The sequence below is a fragment of the Somniosus microcephalus genome, chromosome 12 (genome assembly GCF_052327205.1).
Source record: "Somniosus microcephalus isolate GS21.2 chromosome 12, FLI_Smic_1.0, whole genome shotgun sequence".
NCBI classification, from domain to species: domain Eukaryota; kingdom Metazoa; phylum Chordata; class Chondrichthyes; order Squaliformes; family Somniosidae; genus Somniosus; species Somniosus microcephalus.
In genome coordinates this window covers 199,650,280-199,667,032 of record NC_140998.1, presented here as the reverse complement: position 1 = coordinate 199,667,032, position 16,753 = coordinate 199,650,280, and the positions used below count along the sequence as shown (strand labels likewise).

At 44.0% G+C, this 16,753-nt stretch overlaps 1 protein-coding gene across 1 annotated transcript in view; it reads right to left on the bottom strand.

Moving 5' to 3' along the window:
* The window catches only part of LOC147109881 (rap guanine nucleotide exchange factor 2-like), an 83,448-nt gene that overhangs the window by 36,696 nt on the left and 29,999 nt on the right, over positions 1-16,753 (bottom strand). The window contains exons 5-7 of the mRNA XM_086002416.1: positions 7,122-7,362; positions 6,020-6,394; positions 369-580 (exon numbers count right to left, since the gene is read on the bottom strand). Coding sequence (XP_085858542.1) covers positions 369-580; positions 6,020-6,394; positions 7,122-7,362 — 828 coding nt within the window. The remainder of the gene's footprint in view (positions 1-368; positions 581-6,019; positions 6,395-7,121; positions 7,363-16,753) is intronic.

The following is a 16,753-nucleotide window of genomic DNA, read 5'->3' as shown; positions in this document are numbered from 1 at the left end:
ACAGTCAAACCTACACACCAGCTTAAATCATGAGGCTTCCAGACCTCATTATCATAGTTAAAGTGCCAAACCGCCTCCTGGCAGTGGGTTGACTGCCCGTGACCCCTCAGTTAAACTCAGAAGTGGGCGGGTCGGAGGCGGGTCGGGGTCAGGATTTAGACTTTTAACACTTTAACTTCCCCCTCGCCCCAAGTTTTTTCAGGTTAAAATTCCCCACAAAGTAATTAAATGGTAATGCAAGATGTGCTACCGTAACAAGATAATTGACAAATCATGAGCATGGTGTGAAAAAAGTACTGATATTTAAAGTAGAGAAAACTGCAAAAATGAAACCACAGTCACAATTTTTTTTTTTTAAATAGAGCTACCTTCATGCAGGAATGTCAGATATTTCTTGATCATAGGGAAGAGAGGAATAATGGGAGACTGCAGGTTCTGGTTATTGAGAACATTGCAGTATTCAGCCATATTTCTGGAAGGGTCCAAGAAATCCTGAAGATCCTGAAATAACTTCTCATATTTGCGTGGAAGTTTTTCCCAAGTATTCCGCAGTCGTGCCACTGGTGCAAGTTGTAGACCACTAGGTTTTGAGAGAAGACAAAACAAAATTACAATATGTATTACTTACAACAAAATCTAAACAGGTCTTTTAAGAAGTAAACCGCCAACTTAACTTGAAATTTAGCCACCTTTAAAAAAAATTTTTTAAACCGCAATGTTTCAATCTCTAAAACACTAGACAGAAATGATGTGTATCCCCTTTTTTATATGAACCATTGAATGTTTGCCATTATGGGTTGAAATGAAGATTGTGGGTAGGTTTCAATTCACAATATCAGTAGCCAAAACCATTCAGCAAGGGTGCAGCACACATTTAGCAACATAACCGGTGAACACGTCCTGCAGAAACATTTCTCATTTGTAAACACAGCATCTTTATAAGACAATAAGATCCACAGCACAACTTAGACCATTAGAATTTCATATTTTCCACGATCGATTCAAATAAACTTTACATTTTTCTGAGTTTAAAGCAGAAATATATTCTCTGTTTGTATTATTCAGCTCTAGCTTTAATATTGCTAACAATGAACAGAAAAAATGTAACAATCGCTACACCCCACTTTCCATTTCCACCTCGAATTCATTGCGAAAGTCAGTAATGCTGGTTAATGAGGAGTCCTTGGCTCACTGTCATTTTCAGCAAGCACTGGGGATTGCCAGTGTAGGGGGTGGCGTGCGCCCAGTCAGCTTCACCTCGGACTGCCTTGGAGCGGTTCGAATCGCTCCCACACCCCTGGGTTCCAGACACCGGACTTAGGTACAGGCGGCGATACAGAAAATCGAGTAGACAAGTGGTTTGGTGCAAGAAAACCAACATTTTATTAAAAGCAGAATAAAACAATCTTATGAAAATTACTGGTATGAAATACAGGCATAAACAATTACACTTATATGGGAATGGGGAACACACGGCACATCGAGGGAAAACAACTACATTAACAATCCCCTTATCCTTACCCACCCCCTATACCTAACTAGATTAAGCTATGAGGGGCCAGGAATTCATGCTCACCAATCCAAAACCTGTTGCTTTAAATGGGTTGATTTTGAGGTCCGCTCTTGCTGTCCTTTGGGGTATCCCGTCACCACGTGGTCTCAGGGCGCAGCGCTGAAGTTGTTGATGCGTAGCACCCTCCTTTTTCCTCAGCTACCATCGTTGTCGAGTCGCGATGGGTCTTCTTCTTCCCCGGGTGGCCATCGGCGGTAACGTTGCGGTTGGGGGTCGGTTAGCGGTTTTTACCGTCTAGGTGATTTCACTACCCATGCTTAAAATACCAGCTTATTCATAAAACTGGGCTCTTACACTGGGGTTTTTACTGTCCATACACACAATGCCAACTTATTCACCAAACGCCAGCTTATAACTGGGCGTTTGTCCCCCAATGCGTCTTTCCGCTGCCCTTCTCTGCCTTTACCGGTTCACCTTCTTCTTCGTCTCGTCTCGTCTGCCCGTTTGTGGCCTGTGTGTTCTGTGCGATTTCGAATCGGATTTTGTTCTCCCACGTTTGGCCCCGGTGTAATGGGCGTCCTTGGTTGTTGAGCAGCGCGGGGAGCGAGAAGAGAGCCCGCCATGAGGCCAGGGTACGAGAAGGAGCGGCAGCAGGCCAAAAGCCAAACGATAAGAGGGCAGAGCAAGAGAGCGATCACCACTGATGGGCCTACAATTATACCCGTTCTTCAGCTCCTTATCTGCGCGCCAAATCAGGTCAGTCCTTTTGTCTAACTTTTGGCGGGCTTGTTTAAATGATTACAGCCATTTATTTTAACGACTACTGGAGCAGTTGTCTCCAGGTCTAATGGCCCCGATGTCCTGGTTGTTTGTCATGGATGAAGCTTAATTGTCCCCATCCTGACTTGATGGCTACTGTGAGCTGTTACTGATTAAATATGCAGAAGCCTAATGGCCTCGATTCTAGGCCCATTCTAGCTTGATCTATTTCAAGGCGAATGAATGCATATTCTGTGTATACTTTAGCTGTCTGGCTCCAGAGTGTCCTTTTCACAGATTCCTGCATTTTAAGTTTCGTTTCGGGGCCTGCCTGTCTGCAGGGCCTTGCTTTCAAAAATCCTGTCGGTTTTGGTCACGAGGTTACAGAAGCCATTTTGGGGACCCTGTTTTTAATAACTTGTCCAAACAGGGTCCCTTGATCCATAATTTTGGGGGAATGTGGGAATTTTGAGAACCCTACACAGGAGACTTCCTTTGCTGGTCTAACCCACTTATCCTTTGCCCCTACAATATTCTAGCACTGGGACTACAATTTACAAACTTTTTCCTTGTAACTGAAACTAGTTACATAATCTAAATATTTCAATCATAATAAAAGATATATTCCAAGCAAATATTTTAACTTATGTCAGAGATTTACTATTTATATAACTCATTAAAATTTTGTACACTAAACATCCTTAAGTAGGGTTGCAATCTTTGCACAATATGCACTTGAACAACTTTTAGTGTTAACAATAAATCTTGTTTTTTTTCATGTTTTTCAGCTTTTGTTACTTTTCAATACAATTTTGAAACTTATAAAAAGGCGTAACATTTCACATTTGAAAATGCTCTATTCAACACTAATTCCCTTTTCTTACAATAGTAAAAGCAAAGGATACATTTGTGTCCCTCCATTTAGAAGCTCATCATTGCCATTGTTCCATTTCCAATAGAAAGAAACACATTTGCCGAATCAAGCTTTACTACAGCTTTGTAAGTGAAGAATTACAACTCCTTCAGATTACTCTAGTAAGTCATCATTTGAAGGAAAATATGATGCTCATCAGGTCAAGCTTCACATTAGAGTCATTTGGAAAGGATAGTGATGCATTTAAATTTTTGTCAACAGAGTAATTTCAAACCAATATAGGACTGCTATTAAAGTCTACAGTACCGCAACGTCTTTCCATCTTCTGTGATATTTCCACTAACATATGATTCGTTTTTTTTAATACAACACACAGAATAACGATAGATTTCAGTTGCAACTTCTACATAATACAATTTTGATGAAAATTCATTTTTATGCAAGTGCTCCCAGCACTGTGTTGTGGTTCAAGGATCCCAGCGTGGCAAAGTGAACTACAAAAGAAGGTATTTTAAATTTACAGCTCTCTCTGCAGGCTTCTCCTACATATGTGTAGAGGTAGATGTTGATGCTGCTGCCTGACCTGCTGAGTATTTCCAACATTTTCTGTTTTTACTTCAGATTTCCAGCACCCGCAGTGCTTTGCTTTTGTGTTGTGGTAGCATGTAGTAGATGTTTAATTTCAGCCTGAGTCATATATCAAGCATGGCTCAGTTTCCATTTGCTACCTCTCGCTATCATTTTTACATTCTCCCTAATCCCCTTCTGCTCTTGTTTCCATCCTTATAGTTGTATTAGTTGGTTCTTTACTGGGCCAACTGCACCATTCCACTGTCCTTTCATAATCTGCTGCCCATTAAATTCAATAAAGCCTTGCAAGGTTTACAAATTATCACACAAAGTACCTGGTGAAATTGAAAATAAACATTCATACATGCCAGTAAAACACTAAAAAGGGCTTTAGAGAAAAATGTTAGTGCTCTGAATACGGTACAAAGAGGCCTTGTGCTCCAGCTCAACACCCACCTCATTAAGTGCTACTTTGAGACTGTTACAGTTTTCAGTTCAAGCCAATGAAGCCTTCGCTCAGTTTTATACCCTGGGATGTTTTTCTATATTAAAGCTGCTATATAAATGCAAGTTGTTGTGCTGTTGCTGTTGAACTTGTCTCCAAAGTACCTATTGCCAGACACCTCACCATATTTCAACCATCTTAAGCTTCTCTGTTGACAGATATTGCAATGCCACATGGCTGAATACTTAAGCCTAGAAATTGGAGGTGTTAGCACTGGCCGTTAAGGCCTGTTTTGTTGAAAAAATTGGCGGCCACCCCACTTCTGGCGGATCCCACGGCGGATGCCATTTTCAGCAGGTCAGCAGCACTGCCGTTGCCTGTGCTCAGGCAAGTATTTTAATTAGCGGAACTGTGACGTCAATTGCCGTGCAACACTGAATTGACGCACGCTATTCATTTTGGAGCTTGCCACTCTTCTTACAGCCCTCTCCAAAGCACGCCAGTGTGTGAAGACGTTGACAGCGAGTAGAGGCGGGAGAAAGCGGCTGTGTGCTACAATCCACACAGTAAACAGCTGCTGCTGGATAACTGTTAACTATGCAGCGCTATTGGAGTGAAAATTGCTTCCAATGAGATGCATCAAATCTCCCCCCATGTCAGTCAAACAGTATCGGAGATAAATACTTTTAAAATAAACTCTACTGTACTACAATTGTAATAATATCAAGAAAAATCAAAGCTGCATTTCCTTAAATTTTAAACATTGGGTTTTTCTAGTGTAGGAACTGATAAAATGAGATGCAAAGTTTGGAAGTCTGCTTTTAAAAAGCTTGACAGCATATTCTCACCAAGAGTTTCTCAAAAGTCTGCTGTTGTTAAAAATTTAATTGAACTCTCTTCTGCACTATTTACACCAGTAAACTCCTGACCAAGAGTTCATGTTCCCCATTTTAAAATTTATTTCCATTGATGCCTCATGCAACGATTTAAGGACATCTGTATCACAGTCTTTATGTGGTGTTTCCAGTCACGGTCACTCCAGATCTGAGCCTGTGCTATAAGACCCACTCACCAGGGAGTGAATCACCTATGTGGTATGCAGGCTAGTGCATTGTCACTGCTAGCTGCAAGCTGGTGCATCACCATCCCTCTCCAGCACCATCAGCAGACTCGATAGCAAAACCCAGGAGCAGTCAAAACCCCGCACCGATCCTTCAGACGCGATCTTCAGCCTCCTGCTGAGGTTAGCGCCGGAAAGAGCACGTTGCACAACAGCTTCTCCACTCTGCTCATGTCAATTAGCAGGCAGCACCAAAATACCTGTCTGCGTTCTTTCAGCGGGCGGCCATTAGCTTTGGCCTGCGCGGTTACCGGCACGTTTTCGGCCTACTCGAATTTCCAGGCCTTAGTTACCAGCTCTAAACTCAAAGGTAGTTGGGGTAGGGGTACATTTTCGCTGAACTTAATGATAGAGTTGGATTGTGTACTAAAATCGAACATTTATGCTACTTGCATTCTATTTACAGCAAAAGGTGATTAGAAACTTGTACCATTATCAGAGTTTAGTCCTTCCTACAAAGATGTGCGGGTTAGGTTGATTGGCTATGATAAATTGACCCTTAGTGTTAGGGGGACTAAATACGTGGGGTTACGGAGATAGGGTGGGATATGTGTTGGTGTAGGGGTTACGGGGATCGGGTGGGATATGTGTCGGTGCAGGCTCGATGGGCCGAAATGGCCTCTATCTGCACTGTGGGGTATCTGTGATTCTGTTCTGTGAATACAAGAATTAAACGTGATTTAAAAAAAACATTTTTTAGAAGTAAAAGTTTCTCTTACTGGTATATATATTTTTTACCTGATAATTGCAAACATGGAGTTAAAGTTCTTGCAGCGCAGTGCCATCTTGATAAAGTGTTTAATTATCTTCATCCTTTTCAGTTGGTTTGGTTCTCGAAGAATCTCTGTTGCAACCCAAAATGTTTCCTGATTGATAATGTTCTCAAATTTCTTCAGATTGACACATTCAGTTTCTGACTTAAGTTTGAACAAGTCATCCATGTACTCGGTGGGTTCAATGTTACAAAATAGTTCAAAGTTTCTCATGGAGAGCTGGGTGGCAACTTCAATAGTGCTTAGTTGTAGCAGCATGATATGACTCTTCCGGAGCAATTCCTGAGCATCTTTATCTGAGCAGAGTATCCCTGTCTCCATGTTGTTCTTCAGGTAGTACCTTAGGGAGGCAAAAATAATCAACGTTACATTAACTGAAAGGAAAACAATACAGCAACAACACTTTGATCAGACTTATTCCAGGTGTGTAAATCGTTTCTCTTTTCAATTTATTTTATACCAGCGAGCAATTAACTGTCATCCTCCCCGTCCCAACTTTTTTTGCACTGCATTCAGATCAATAGTCCAGCAGAAACAGAACTTCCTATGATGCTCTAACATTCTCACAACTTTTTAGAAATCTCTCTCATCACCCACTATGCTATCCTCAAACTGGATTTGCAGCCATACATTTTCTTATGCAACATCGGCAGCAACAGCTTGCCTGATGTCTGCAACCTTCTTCTTGATGATTTGCTAAACTGAGTTTGAATTCCATGAGGGGCAGGCCCTGAAAAAAACATCAAGCAGTAAATGAACTCAGGTGCCTCTATGCACCTCCCAGTGGCCAGCCCCTGAAAAGAGGACTGGGAACATTGGGTTGGGAGCAATCGGAGGGGGAAAAGAACACTTTACAAAATGAGAGAAAAAATAATTCACCCAAAGTAGTGACCGATTTGATTCAGAGGTTGACATGCTGCTATGCTTGTATGCATTACACCTATAGATAATGCTCTAAATATAGCTTCAAACTTGGTGTTTCCCCATCCAAATCCAACGTAAATAAAAGTTTATTTTAATTGGTTTCCTTGCAGGAACATTGATTCTGGCATTTTAGTCATCCTTACCTGCCACTAAGTTGGATTCGGTCGGCGAGCTTTGATAGTTGATCCGGAAGTCGTTTTTGCTTGATAACACCTTCAGGAGTAACGGAGACTTCACATAGCGAGTATGATTCAGGAGCAGCAGTCATTGCAAATTCTCGAAGTGCCTGAATTACCACTTCCTTTGCGGTGGTATCTCTGCTGATCATTATGTAGCGACTTTGTTGGTCTGCCTTGAAAACTCTTAAAACTTGATCTGGTAGCTCTGTTCGAAAAACAAAATAAACTGAATATGTGAGAAGCATAAAGAAAGACCGCTTTATTAAGATTATTATACAAACATGTGTAATCAACGGGCAGGAAAAGACCAGCTGGTTTATCAAGCCTGCCCCACACTATATTATACAACAATATTATTTTCTTTTTGTTCATTAGTACGCAGTTACAAACAGGACAAAGACTACATCAGTTTGTCAGTTAATGGCACAGTGAGGTCATGGGGCTGAATATTCCATTTGAACTCTAGTCAGATGCTGATAACCTTCAATAACGAATCCATCATTTAGGTGCTACTTCTATATCTGACTATATTGCTGCAAATAAAACTATGTTGTTATAGACGATTTTTTGTTAGCAACAGAACAATTTATTTTTGTAAACCCATTCTTTACATAAAATTATTTTCTTAAAGATCCAATTTCCAATACATCATGGCCCGGATTTTCCATTAAGACTATCAGCGTTCACCGCTATGATGGAGTAAATCGGACAGCAAGTTCTGGCATCCACACATGCGCAATTAAACGCAGAAATCCAGAAGCTGCTGTCCGATTTGCTCTACTCCTCCACAAGCTTCACTACACCAGTACCTCACAGATAGATTCGGCATTAAAATACATGAAGGGCATGAAGTTTCCGTATGTGCCCACCAGTTACCCACTAAACATGCCAGAAAGAGTCAGGGCCTGTGCATTCAGGTGCAAGTAAAATTTTAACAGCATGATAAATCTTAGTTACTGCTGAACAACCTCTCTGGCACTGAAAACGTACTTTTACAAGTGTAGAGTCTCATTCCATCAGATTTTAGAATTAAAAAAAAAAAACTTTTTCCTTCTGTCTCTTTTATCTTTCTCTCTCAATCCCATCTCTCTTTCCCTCACTTTGTTTCACTTATAAGAACATAAGAAATAGGAGCAGGAGTAGGCCAATTGGCCCCTCAAGCATGCTCCGCCATTCAATAAGATCATGGCTGATCTGATCCTAACCGCCAATCCACCATGACAGGACTATCTCCTGAATCTAACAGAATTAGACACACGAAACAGGAGCAGGATCAGGCTACACGGCCCCTGGGCCCGCTCCGCTACCCACAGGGCCATGACCGATCCGAACCTAGACTCATGTCCAAATTCCTGCCCGCTCCCCGTAACCCTTAATTCCCTTTTCTTCTAGGAAACTGTCTATTTCTGTTTTAAATTTATGTAATGATGTAGCTTCGACAGCTTTTTGGGGCAGCATATTCCATGGACCTACCACCCTCTGAGTGAAGTAGTTCTTCCTCATCTCAGTTTTGAAAGAGCAGCCCCTTATTCTAAGACTATGCCCCCTAGTTCTAGTTTCACCCATCATCGGGAACATCCTCCCCGCATCCACCCGATCCAACCCCTTCATAATCTTATATGTTTCAATAAGATCGCCTCTCATTCTTCTGAACTCCAATGAGTAGAGTCCCAATCTACTCAACCTCTCCTCATATGTCCATCCCCGGGGTTAATCGAGTGAACCTTCTTTGTACTGACTCGAGAGCAAGTATGTCCTTTCTTAAGTATGGACACCAAAACTGTATGCAGTATTCCAGGTGCGGTCTCACCAATACCTTGTACAACTGAAGCAATACCTCCCTATTTTTATATTCTATCCCCCTAGCAATGAAAGCCAACATTCCATTGGCCTTCTTAATCACTTGCTGCACCTGCATACTAACCTTTTGAGTTTCGTGCACCAGGACCCCCAGATCCCTTTGTACTTCAGTACTTTCCAGTTTCTTGCCATTAAGATAATAACTTGCTCTATGATTTTTCCTGCCAAAGTGCATAACCTCACACTTTCCAGTATTGTATTCCATCTGCCAAATCTCTGCCCACTTACTTAGCCTGTCTATGTCCCCTTGCAGGTTTTTTATGTCCTCCTCACTCACTACTTTCCCTCCCATCTTAGTATCATCTGCAAACTTTGATGTGTTACACTCGGTCCCCTCCTCCAAATCGTTAATGTACTTTCTGTACATGATTTTATATTGAATCTTCTAATTTATACTTCCTGGTTTAGTCTGCGTGTCTCGGTGAGGATTCTTCAATCTGATTGGATGAAGAGACACACTGTTGCTTGCTTTACTCACACGCACTACAGATCCCCGCTAAAAGGCACCATATTGAAAAGGATCTCGAGTAACCGTAAGTTGCCACTCAAAAGCCCATGAAAAGTCTGTGGGCAGCTGTAAGTGTAATGAACGGCAAGCACCGTTCCTTCGCTGTTGACCTCAAAATCTGGGCTGTTAAAGTAACCTTTGTTGGTCGTCTAAAATTTGGTACTGGACTTTAAAAAAAAAGCCATATTGTCTATGCTACCTTCCTGCAGTTTTAGCATCATGTACATTCTGGTCTGCATTTAGTAAAACTCATTTTTAATTACTCTGGAGAAATCATCTAATTTTAAGGAGGTAATAGCAATTTTCTCACTAAATTTAAATTTGATATACACTCGTGAAGATGAAGGATAACAAAGCAGAAAAAGTTTGTAAAATAACAAGCAGCAGAGATGAAGTCACATTCAACAACATGTATTTATATAGCACCTTGAACATAGTAAAACGTCCCAAGGCACTTCTCAGGAGTGTTAAAAATCCAAAACTTGACTTCGAGCCAGATAAGGAGATGTTAGGGCAGATAAGGTTAAAGAGGTAGGTTTTAAGGAGCGTCTTCAAGGAGGAAAGAGAGGTAGAGAGGCGGCGAGGTTTAAGGAGGGAATTACAGAACTTAGGGCCTTGACAGCTGAAGGCACGGCCACCAATAGTTGAGCGATTAAAATCAGGGATGCTCAAGGTGCCAGAATTTGAGGAGCGCAGATATCTCGGGGGCTTGCGGGGCTGGAGGAGGTTACAGACATAGGGAGGGGCGAGGCCATGGAGGGATTTGAAAACAAGGATAAGAATTTTAAAATCGAGTTGTTGCTTAACCGGGAGCCAATGTACGTCAGCGAGCACAGGGGTGATGGGTGAACGGGGCTTGGTGCGAGTCAGGACATGGGCAGCAGAGTTTTGGATGACCTCAAGTTTACGGAGGGTAGAACGTGGGAGGCCGGCAAGGAGTGCGTTGGAATAGTCAAGTCTAGAGGTAACAAAGACATGGATGAGGGTTTCAGTAGCAGGTGAGCTGAGGTGGGGCACAGTTAGGTGGCGTTCCGAAGGTGGAAAAAGGTGGTCTTAGTGATGCTGCAGATATGTGGTCGGAAGCTCATGTCGGGGTCATATATGACAACAAGGTTGTGAACTGGTTCTGCCTCAGACAGTTGTCGGGGAGAGGGATGGAGTCAGTGGCTAGGGAACAAAGTTTGTGGCAGGGACTGAATACAATGGCTTCGGTCTTCCCAATATTTAATTGGATGAAATTTTTGCTCATACTGTACTGAATGTCGGAGAAGCGGTCTGACAACTTAGAGACAGTGGAGGGGTGGAGAGAGGTGTTGTTGAGGTAGAGCTGGGTGTCGCCAGCGTACAAGTGGAAACTGACGTAGTGTTTTCGGATGATGTCATCAAGGGGCAGCATGTAAATGAGAAATAGGAGGGGGTCAAGGATAGATCATTGGGCGACACCAGAGGTAACGGTGCAGGAGCGGGAAGAGAAGCCATTGCAGGTGATTCTCTGGCTACGATTAAATAGATAAGGATGGAACCAGGCGAGTGGGGAGGCGTTGGAGCAGGATGGTGTGGTTAACCTTGTCAAAGGCTGCAGATGGGCAGTGAACGATGAGGAGGGGTAGTTTACCATTGTCACAGTCACATAGGATGTTAGTTGTGACGTTGATAAGAGCCACTCCGGTGTTGTGGCAGGAGTAGAAACCTGATTGGAGAGATTCAAACATGGAGTTCCGTGAAAGGTGTGCATGGATTTGGGAGGCGACAACACATTCAAGGACTTTGGAGAGGAAAGGGAGGTTGGAGATGGGGCGTAGTTTGCAAGGATGGAAGAGTCAAGGGTTGGTTTTCTGAGGGGAGGGGTGATGGCGGCAGATTTGAAGGAGAGGGGGACAGTACCTGAGGAGAGAGAACCGTTAACAATATCAGCTAACATGGGAGCCAGGAAAGGAAGTTGGGTGGTCAGCAGTTCAGTGGGAATAGGGTCGAGGGAGCATTAAGTGGGTCGCATGGACAAGATGAGCTCGGAGAGGGCATGAAGGGAGATCGGAGAGAAACTGGAGAAAGATGTGAGTTTAGGGCTAGTGCAGGGGGGAACCTTAGAGAAAGTTTGGCCCAGTGGGCTAGTGGAAGAGAGGGAAGTGGCAGAGGCAGCTGATCAGATGGTCTCAATCTTAGTGACAAAGAAGTCCATGAGCTCCTCACACTTCTTGTTGGAGGTGAGTGCGGAGGAGATGGGGAGAGGGGTTTAAGAAGATGGTTTGTCGTGGAGAAAAGAAGCCGGGGTTATTTTTGAATTCCAGAATGATCCTGGAATAGTGAGCAGTTTTGGCAGATGAGAGCAGGACCCTTTAGTGCTTTATGTGGTCCGGCCAGATCTGGTGGTGAATGGTTTAAGAAGATGGTTTGTAGTGGAGAGAAGAAGCCAGGATTATCTTTAAATCCCAGAATGATCCTGGAATAGTGAGCAGTTTTGGCAGATGAGAGCAGGACCCTTTAGTGCTTTATGTGGTCCGGCCAGATCTGGCGGTGAATTGCTAACCCAATTGTTCGCCATATCTGTTCAAGTTTGCGTCCCTTGGACTTAAGGGAATGGAGATGCAGGCCATACCAGGGGGAATGGCCAGGATGAGAGAGAGTAATGGTTTTAATGGGGATTAGGGCATCAAAGGTGGTGCTGGGGGTATGGTTGATCAGATCGGTAGCTGCAGAAATGTCATGGTGAATGGAGGACCAAAGACTAGACAGTTGGGATTTTGAAATTGCAGTTGTAAGTGAATTGGGAGAGAGCTTATTCCAGGGGCTGACACAGAAGGAAGTAGGATTGGGAGGGGAAAGGGGTATGTGGGTGGAGAGCGATACAAGGAAGTGATCAGAGATGGCCTTATCTGTGATTGACACAAATGTGATTGACATTTGCCCTAAGAACGTACGGGCTAATTCCATGATTCCGTACAGACTAATTCCATGATTCAGCACTCCTCACAGGGTGCACATCTTGGGAACTCATGCACTGTGCGCCCGTGATTTCCTGAAATGCACTCACTGTGAGCAATGTTCCCTGTTGGAAGTCTCAGATTATGCAATCATACTTATAATCTCAAGAGTTATTCTTTGAAAAGTATTATTCTTTGAAAAGTATTGAAATATAGTATTCTTGTTACTGTCTCTGTATGTTTTTCATTTTTATTTTTGTCTGCGGGATGGGATAGTGAATAAAATATGGGCAGCTACTTACAGAGAATAAATTTAGTGCCGAACTAATATTGATCGACTTTACTGGCTGAAACTGGAGAACATTACCGTTCAATATACAATACTTCTCAACCAAAATTACAACCTCAATCACTGTAGGCCACGTGCAAAGCACAGCTTCTCTTCTACCAGCTTTCTTCAAAATGCATCTTAAAGCAACCATTTTACTGAGTTAGTATAAGATTTCCATTTACCACTGGGTCTTTCTTTTATCCTTTAAAAAAGAATTGTTGAATTAATGCCTAATTCAGAGTAGCAGAGTGCTGTGCAGGAATGTCCATAGGAAACTGGATTGAGCCCACTCAATCCTTTTCACTTGAGACTAACAATGGAGCAAACAAGACTAAATGTCAGTCATAGGTATAAAAAAACACATCAGCCCAGAAATTCGGCTCTCCACAGGTGAGTTCGCACGGGGTACTCACCCGTAAGCCAAATGGAAGTGCGCATGCGCGGGAAACTGGCACTTCCGATCCTCTGAACGAAGGGGTTCAGAGGTCGAACGCGCGTGCAGGGGAGGCTGCGCGTGCGCTTTGAACTTAGTTTTTTTTTTGCAGGTTTTCACGCGAGGTTAAGCCTGTAGGATTTACACATTTAAAAAGCAGGCGTAAGGCCTGCTTTTTACAAGGTAAGTGGTCAATTAATTAAAATTAAAACATTTTTTACACAGGTTTATTATTTTTAAATAATTTAAAGCAAGATAAGTTTATTTTTAGCCCCTTTTTTTATTAAATTTTTGAAAAATATAATTTTAATTATTGTTTAAAATAGTTATTTAATGTAATTTGTGATTTATTGAAAAAGTGTGATTTAAAAAAAAATTATTTTAAGGTTTACTGCTATTTTGAGGCCCATAGTATTCATGAGTTTAGACAGGTCTTCCTGTCAATCTTATGAATGGGCTTTTCCCTCCTCATGGCTGCCCATGGCTCACGTGATCCCAGGGGACGCATCGCACTAACTATGTCCCTGGGACATGCAAGCACAGCGCGCCGGGAGCTGGGCCAAGCCCCGGAGCGGAATTCCACGGGGCCCTACAGCTCAACTGCCGGCGCGCAAGGTAAGTGCAGGTCGGGGGCTTGCACCTGTGGGAAGCCCCTGACCCGAATTTCTGGGCCATCACATTCCCTTGAAACCAGTATGTCAAGATGGCAGCAGTGATTATTTAGTAATAGCTAGGGGATGTTTTACAAGTAGTTTTTGAATTTTTCTTACTATACAATCAGCTGTAGTCAACTTTTAAAATGCAATGATGTTTTTTCTTGAGATGATATCACTGCTGTATCTCTAATTATACCTTACAGCTTTTAAATCATGTGTTCGAAAGGGAAATAACTCATGAGCACCACTGGCAGATTCAGTTAAAAAGAAAAACAGTGCATGCTGGAAACCTGAAAGAAAAGTAGAAAATGCAGGTCATCAGAAAGAGAAAGACAGCTCAACGTTCCAAGTCAGACCCTTCATTCGAATTCTCTTTCTTTCTCTGACACTAACTGACCAGATGTGTGCTTGTAATATTTTCTGTTTTTCTCATCAGAAGTCCTTTCATATCAGTAAACATTAACTAATATAGATGCAATATTGTTTGTGTTACTTTTTCATAGTCAAATTTACACTTCATATTCTCAGGGAGGGGTTGCCTAAACATATTGGGGTCAATTTTCCCGCAGGTGCGGGGAATTGTCGGGTTCCCCGAATGTCAGGGTCCCCACACGAATGTAAATGGGTCTGCCAGATTGATGCAATTTTCCCTCAATTGGCCAATTCATTTCCAGCGTGTGGGAACCCTTGCTAATTGACTATTTTCAGTCAGAAAGCCCCACAGTATGATGTCATCATTCGTGGTGCTTTTAAAATCTATAGCAAGCATTGCAACCTCTGCAGGCTTCCATACGAACCACACAGGATGGCAGAGGAGCCTGCAGCAGCTGTGGCCAGTGCCAGACCCCGAGCTGGCAGCAAATTCAATGAGGCTTCACTGCAGGCATTATTGGATGGGGTGAGGGCCCACAGGGAGGTCCTCTTCCCTGAGACCTAGGCTGCATGGATGCAGGTGGCAGCAGATGTCAACTCGCTAGGAGTCACCAGAAGAACCTGGATACAGTGTCGGAAGCGATTCCATGACCTTCACCGTACAGGAAAAGTAAGTATGAAGTTTCCATCACCCTCAAACTGACCCCCATTGCCTTTCCCCACCAGCACTCAGCTTTAGCACTCTCTTCCTCCACATCCCACTTCACAGTCACATCCATGCACCCTTACCCATTCCCCCTCTCTCTATGCTAACGTTCACATAACTATTCCACCATGCAGCCCTCACACTCCCTCTCACTCTGATGCTTTGAGCCCAACTGACAACACGCAGGGAGGGCCCTTGGTCTTGCAGCCTCACACCATCTTTGTCTCCCTCTAAGTATCTATGCTATGCAATCTCTACACTCACTCCTTCATTCTCACTCAAACTCCACTTGTCTCCCTCATTGCAGGAAAAGAGAGCTCACAACAACAGAGAGCAAGCCAGGACTGGAGGAGGCCCACCCTCAATAGCCCACCTGACCCCCTGGGAGGACGGAGTCCTGGAAATTGTCGGGGCTGATGTGGCTGTGGAAGCTGGGGAAGGAGAGACAGGGGCAGGCCCGCAAGCTGGTGACAGAATAGTTTTCCATCTCTCTCATTGACATAGCATGAGTCGCTGTTATGATTCTGAAGCTACATCATTTGGACTTATGAACATCTGCAAAATCCAATGTGCATGTAACCTTGGCATCACATCTCTAACTCTTTCCTTTACTCCCCCACAGGACCATCCGAAGCCCCCGTCCCCACTGCGGAGGAGGAAGAGGCTGAGCAGCCAGACGCCTCAGAGGAAGCTCCGACCTCTGAGGGCGCAGCGTCAGCAGAATTCAGTGCACCCAGCACCAGCGCAGACACTCACACCTCGGTGGGACCTTCGTGAGATAGAGTAGTGTTGTCACCTGGTGTATCACAGCTCACAAGTGAGCATCAGCAGATGGTGGAGACAGGGACAGTAGTGGAGAGTCCTCGTCGGAGGCCGCAGGACTCTGCCAGCTCAGCTCTGCTGCATGTCAACCCTCTGCCTCTGGGTCCATCAGCAACAGAAGAGGTGATGGATCTCCATGCACAGATGCAGGAGTGTCTGGCAGGTTTTGTCTCCAGGGTCGCTGCGAGTGTGGAGCGAATGGAAGAGTCCATAGCGAACATGAGCAGAGCATTTGTGGAGTCATTGGCGCATGAACGCATCGCCACGGAAAGGATGGCAACCTCCGCGGAAAGGATGGCTACAGTAGAGGAGAGGATGGCTACGGCTATGGAGGAGCTAAGTCGCCAGAGTGTTGAAAACATGGTGAGTGCTCAGAATAGACTGCCATCTCTGGAGGAGCGATGGTCAGCTATTGAGCAGAGAAAGCAGACCTTCATGGCAGGCCCTCTGAGTAGGACTGCCATTGTAGAAACGGGTCCCCATGGCCCCCCTGATGTGCGGCAAGCTGCTCTCAAGCCACTTGCAGGCACTGAGGGGGACCTGACCCATGAGAGGGAGGTTGGTGGCAGACCTCAAGGAAGTGGGGGCTCCTCTCCAAGCGCTCACACTTCCATGCCACTGCAGAGCCCTCGGTCAGAGCCCCGCCGGAGTCCACACCCAACGGAGATAGACATCTCAACTCCTGCACAGCCACAGGAGCAGCAGGCTGCTGGTGAACCCTCACAGGCTCGCCACCCCAGAGGACGCCCGCCAAAGGTGTCGAGACAGGAGCAGCAGGAAAGTGAGCAAGGGGCCTCCACATCTGCTGAAGCCACAGGGAATCCACTACGTAGGAGCACGCGTAAGAGAAAAATAAAGCACCACTAATCACAAGGGTAGTCACTTGGGTGAAATGTTATGTTTATTTTAAAAATGCCATCAGTTGGTTATTGTAAATAAAATTTCAGATGGCAACTTCTGCAGTTGTGGGTTGTGTCATTTCGCGAT